Source organism: Barbus barbus (genome assembly GCF_936440315.1).
Source record: "Barbus barbus genome assembly, chromosome: 44".
NCBI classification, from domain to species: Eukaryota; Metazoa; Chordata; class Actinopteri; order Cypriniformes; family Cyprinidae; genus Barbus; species Barbus barbus.
In genome coordinates this window covers 21,642,792-21,648,902 of record NC_136722.1, presented here as the reverse complement: position 1 = coordinate 21,648,902, position 6,111 = coordinate 21,642,792, and the positions used below count along the sequence as shown (strand labels likewise).

Sequence of the window (6,111 nt, the reverse complement as noted above, 5' to 3'; positions counted from 1 at the left end):
CTTGGTGTAAAGTTAGTTGTTAAACCTTGAGTAATTCAGATGTGGCTTGTCCTAAGTTTCACAATCTCCGAGTAATCTAATTTTAAGAATCCAGTTCAAGTGTTTTGTAATTTGACATGTTTAAATCATTACCGTCAGGTTTGAACCAGTTTGGACGCAGTTACAATTTTACAAAACATCTTAAAGGGACCATTTACTTACCTTCATGTGGTTCCAATCCTGTATGACATTTCATCTGCGGAAAACAAAGAAGATATTTTGAAAAATGTCAGCTTTAAAGACAAAATATGTTCTTGTGTTCCACAGAAGACAGCAAGCCATCTTAGCAAGTGACATCATAGGCTCTCAAATTCTAAAATGACAGATTGCATTGAGAAGCAGCTATTTGCAGAAAAAGGATCTGACCACAAAAGTTTGACTGTTTGCTCACGTGAGATTTTGTGTGTAGGAAAGTGGTGTCGAGTATCAGCTGAATGAAGAGTTCTGGAGAATTAAGTAAGCCTCGCTCTGCCATGACATGAGTGATGAGTAATTATAGACGGCTCGGTGTTTAAGAATAGACTGCAGCTGGTGGCATCATTTCACGGGTTTGGACAGTCCATCTTAAAGTGGATCATCTTTCCCAGGTTGCAACGTAGATATTAAAATCATGCTTGAGGTCGATCTTTAAGCATTGTAGACATGGTTGTTAGCAAATTGCTTCCTCAGTTGTTAAATTTCCCAAACTTGGTAATGGTAAAGCTGAAACCTTATGGCTAAAGTTGGACCATCAGATGACTATCAATGATGGAACGTCTTGGTATTGTTTCTGCTATGCTTTTTAACAAAATATGACCTTGCCATTAGCTTTTCTTTAAGGAAACATAGCTCTTTGTAAAATAAATAGTGCGGATGAGAACGAAGGGGGTTTCCATTATCTCAGCTGCACACGCATCTTCTAAAAATGATAAGGTGTCACCTTACTGTGGATATTTATAACGCTGAATTCATGGTGAGTTGGTTTGGTGCCCCCTTCCAACCCCTCTGCCCTCTTTTCCAGTCGTTCCCTGTGTGTCTGGCCTTTGAACCTTGTGTTCCCTATATACAAGAAGGGAGGAGCTTCTATATTCTCCAGAACGTCCAGTCAAGAGGGCGAGTCCATCTCATCCAAGCGTCTTCCAGGGCCCACCACGGCCCCACGATCTATCAACCCACCCCATAACCCAACACCCCCTTGTGCACCAACAGAAATCCACCGAAGCAGGACCTGAGACCTTCGGCTGTTCTAATCTAGGGTCCTCACTGAGTTACAAGGACAAGCATGGCCGACAAACTGGGACTGGCAGGTGTGGCGGACGAGCCCAGCACCCTGAACATCTTCACTCTGTTGGAGAGGGTGTCTGGGATCATAGACAATGTGCAGGCGTGCCAGCAACGCATGGAGGAAAGGCAGCTGGAGCTGGAGAACACCGTGAAGTCCATCCAGGTGGACGTGGTGAAGTTGACGAAGGAGCACACGGCGACGAGTAGCACCGTGGAGAAACTTCTAGAGAAAACACGTAAGGTCAGCTGCCACGTCAAGGACGTTCGTGTGCGGGTGGAGAAGCAGAACATACGTGTCAAGAAAGTGGAGGAAACCCAAGTTGAGCTGCTGAACAAGAACAAGTTCCGTGTCGTCATCTACCAGGTAAGACTCTATGCTTTTGATGGCATGTGAATGTTTTCTTTTGGACTGGATTTTTGGGGTTGGATCTCTAAAGCAGGTCTAATTTTGAAAACGTACCTTAGAATAGTGGAATTTTTCCTTTGGTCATGGTTGAAACGCCATGCATCCAATTGTTTTTTGACTCTTAGTTTGTCCTACAGCATTTCAGCTTTTGAACTGGGTTTTTCTGGGTTCCATATGAAGTTTGGATCTCTAAAGCAGGTCTAATTTTGCGAGCATACCTTACAATAACGGACCATTTTCCTTTGGTCATGGTTGAAACGCCATGCATCCAATTGTTTTTTGACTCTGAGCTTGTCCTACAACATTTCAACTTGCGCAAATGGGGCTATCAATGATAGACAGATTGTTTCAAGATACAAGGTCTTGCATGATCCAAGATAAATCCTGGTACATTAGAAGGTCATGTGGCCTACAGCCAAAAGCAATACAGCAGGAATGTTCTGCCAGCCCCCACTGAGAATGGAGGATTGGGTTGGCGGCCATTTTATCTGATATGAGGCAGGATGTCTGCAGTAACACACAGATAAACCATGTAATGTGATCCATGAAGGAGTAAAAATGAATTAATATACACTCTTTAGTGCATAAGAGAATGAACTATGAAGCCTTATTTGGAATATCACTGTTGTTTAAAACGAGCCTAGATGTCTGAAATCAGATTAAAATCGAGTACAGAATTATGACATCATGGAGGAATGTTTCATTGCTAAATCTGGAAATACTGTTCTGTCTCCAATAGATCTGCTATTGTTTGAAATAACTTGACAATCATTTGGGTAGCTTGTATTAGGACAGCCCAATTACTCTATACAAAAGCACTTAATGCATTAAAATTAATCAAATTGGTTTTTTTTTTTATTTGATTTTTTTTTTAAATTTCAAATAATCCTATAGCAATATGATATAACAAATAACAAGAGGGGATTTAAAAAATATGATTAAAAATAAAATAATTGACAATTTTTCATACATTTTAAAGAGAAGATTCTGAAATAATGATAGTAAATGCTTCAAGTCTGTTGCAAATATTCTGTAACTAGATTTGAATTTAAGACTGTTTTCAGATTAATAAAATTAAAATGTTTTAGTTGAAAATGTATTTGACTTTTCTGAAGATTTATCATAGGAAACAGGCTAGTGTTTTCTATTTTCCATATAACTGACATTTTCTTGAAGACTAACAGGCAACTAGTGTACTCAAATTAGCACATATTTTCTTATATCTTACATTTAATTAGCGGCCATGGGTTTGGTGGTCTCTTGAGGAGAACAGCTGACAGATTTGTTCAGGGTTATTCTGAGAGCTGCACTGAAGCTTCATGTCCTAATATAGTGCTATCTATCGTGCAGACAGAGCGATGGTTTAAAAAGCTGTCGACAGAGTCTTTAATAACTTATTGAACATTGGCCGTTTGTTATCAGTAGTCTTTTTCTTATATAAAATGTGCATTTTGTTGGTGAATAAAGCACTGCCTGTCACCTCAACGACTGAGTCACGTAACATGATCACTTATTCTAGCCATTTTATATACCGAGCTACGATAGGTTGATGTGTGAGTTATTCAACAGCATGATTATATGGTTAGTTGTGTTTTAACGACATTTTTCTTGAGAACTGCGAAATTACATAATTATTTTGTTTTGTATAGAGCTATAATGGAATAATTAAATATACATATAACATTTTACAAACTGTAGATGAATAAACTACACTCATGGAATGGAGTTGTAGGATGTGCGCATTTTTGTTTTGTCTTTTAAGTAGCTTAATAACATTTGATTTAAGCTGTCTCAGCTGTGCTATGCATGGTAAAAGTATGGTAAATTTATTCTCTTTCCACAGGGAGATAATGAGGTTCCAGCTGTACCTGCTTCTAAAGCATCTCTGAAGGGGGCAACGGGCGGAGACGCTTCCTTAGACCCTGATGCCCCAGAGGCCCCGCTTCCAGACTCGGATGAGGAATACATGGTCGTTGAGGAGGCAGACTCATCTACTGCTGCCAAACTAAAGAAGACCGGCCTGAAGCGCATGGAAAGCCTGAAGCAGACCTTCTCCCGTGAGAACATGACTAAGACCAAAGAGAATCTGGGCACCAAGGTCAACAAGCTGGGTGAGCGCATAGTATCGTCCGAAAGGCGTGAGAAAATCCGCCAGTCTGGCGAGCGTTTCAAGGAAACCATGACGAAAACCGTGCCAGCAAAACTCAACCTGAAGAAGGAAAGGACGGTGGCTGAAGGTCAGGAAGGAGCAGAAGGGACCACGGAAGGAACGGCACCCGTCCCACCACCGAAGGGCCGCAAGGCCAGCCCTGGTGTGGCCTACACGGAGCCAACGAAGAAACAAGAAGCTCCAGACGAGGGCAAGGGCGAGGAATCAGAAGTGCCGATGTATGATATGAAGCAGCTTTCTTAAGCGGCAAGTCTTGACAGTCACATTTGGGAAAGACTCGTGTAAAGATATGAATTCGATTATGGAGAACTTGAAGGTGGAAAGATTGGGAAGATGAGAGATATTGCTTCTGGATAAGTGGATGGTTCTAACGACAACTGAATGAACGAATTAAGGAAGTTGTACATTACAAACAAAATCCATAGTTTTTTTCTTTTTTTTTTCTTGTTTACATCTGTTATGGACTATGAAGGGTTATAAATGTTAAACTAATGTACTGCGATGACTAAGCTATGGTTTCTAATTTAAATTCAGCCAAAAACATGGTGCACTCAGTGATTTTCTTTGTCTTTATTCTGTCACCTGTGGGAGTGGATACAGCATCATGAAAAATCAAGGTAGGATATCCACTTCAGGTAGAACCACTGATGTCTCTATACAGTCTTCAGGGGTCAAATTCTTTGAGGAAAAATGACTGAGTGCACATTTTATGGATTGACATTATTTGTTAGGTGTGTGTAAAAATATTTTGAAGAAATTTCTTTGAATGGCCGAATTTACAAATAATTCACAGAGAAGTAGATTTTGGATTTTCTCTGGTGGACTTCAAATATATTCTGGTGTCAACTGACATCCAGCATGTCAACAGTGGATGAGTTAAGAATTAAATTTAGTGGTTTTTGGAATATAACTAACTGTGCAGACAAGTCATTTATAAACAATATTTTTTCTGTGTAAACTCTGAAAAACAACTTTTGCAGTCTAACCTTGGTGATGATACATCACCATTCAGTTGTAGTATTTTTAAATAAATATTTTAACTCAATCAGCTGGTTTCTGAAGAGTTTCTGGGAAAAATTGCATTGTGTATTAGTAATAACTTGACTTATAATCAGTATTAGTCAAGACTGATTATAAGAGCTTTGCAATCGGTCTGATTTTTAAGGATCACAGTAGTAAAATAAAGTGTTGCTGTATGGCACTTTTTTATTTTCCATTATGCAGTTTTCCAAACTTTTTTATTGGGGGATGGATAAAATCATCAGCATCATTGTAGTGATGATAAAAAGCATGGACTAGCACCATGACTACACCATTGTCTTTACACGGTTTTAATCACGCTTTGAACTTTATGAAATGCTTGAAAAGTGCATGTCTCAATAAAGAATATTTCACTCAAGAACATTAGTTGTAATGGAACAATTATGTTTCTTCTATATATTATTTTTCATCATATATACTCAGTTTGGACACTGCTGCTATAATGTGGATAAACAAATGCAATGCAAAAATAGCAATCCCCGATAGACTACTATAGGTGCATTTCTGAATAGTTCAAGAAAAACTGCTACACTCAGCAGCATGTTTGTGCAAATCTGTGTATATTTAAACTTTTTTTTTATTGCTGCTTTCAAACAAGGAAAAAAAAAAAAAAAAACTATTTCACAATAAAATCCCTTCCATCTTATGTGAAAATTCACCAATTTCAACACCCTAAAGCAGAATGGCAAAATAATAGTCACAAGATATAGAACACAAGTGTCAGTACATTACAAATGTAAAATAACAAGACGACTAGTTATATTATTGATGAAAAATTGAGAAAAAAATTGTTCCAACAGAGAAATAATTTCTCACTCTTAAACAAGAGACGGAGTTAACAAAAAAAAAAAAAATCCTGTTTTGATTGATTTGCATATATTTATTTTTTTAATCAAGCTTCTTGCGTGAAAATAGCTCTGGACTACATTATGAGTTTATTTACAGTCACAGAGCAAAGCGACTCCCCTCAGCGTCCAGTGGTCTGGGTTCTGGCTGCTCCGGAGCAACAGTGAAAAGATGTATGTCAGGTCCGTTCTTCTTGGTTTCTTGTACACTGGGCAGGAGTAGAGATTAATGGGAGGCTTCTTGGTTTCTGTGGTGCTGCTCACTGCATACACATGCACAACTGGCAATGGTGTGAAGAGAACCTACCAAACAACATAATACATGTATCATGAATTTGCAAAGACAG

General features: G+C 38.7%; 2 protein-coding genes across 2 annotated transcripts in view; one reads left to right on the top strand and one right to left on the bottom strand.

The window, feature by feature from the left end:
* The first annotated feature begins 1,112 nt into the window (after positions 1-1,112).
* LOC306863057 (caveolae-associated protein 4a-like) lies at positions 1,113-5,275 on the top strand. Its single transcript, XM_079406218.1, has 2 exons — positions 1,113-1,666; positions 3,552-5,275. The coding sequence occupies exons 1-2, from the start codon at positions 1,301-1,303 to the stop codon at positions 4,119-4,121; spliced, it is 936 nt and encodes a 311-aa protein (XP_079262344.1). The 5' UTR covers positions 1,113-1,300; the 3' UTR covers positions 4,122-5,275.
* The window catches only part of dnah5l (dynein, axonemal, heavy chain 5 like), a gene marked incomplete at its 5' end in the record, with an annotated part of 51,608 nt that continues 50,557 nt past the window's right edge, over positions 5,061-6,111 (bottom strand). The window contains one exon of the mRNA XM_079407180.1: positions 5,061-6,067. Within this exon, the coding sequence (XP_079263306.1) occupies positions 5,855-6,067 (213 nt within the window). The 3' untranslated portion in view covers positions 5,061-5,854. The remainder of the gene's footprint in view (positions 6,068-6,111) is intronic.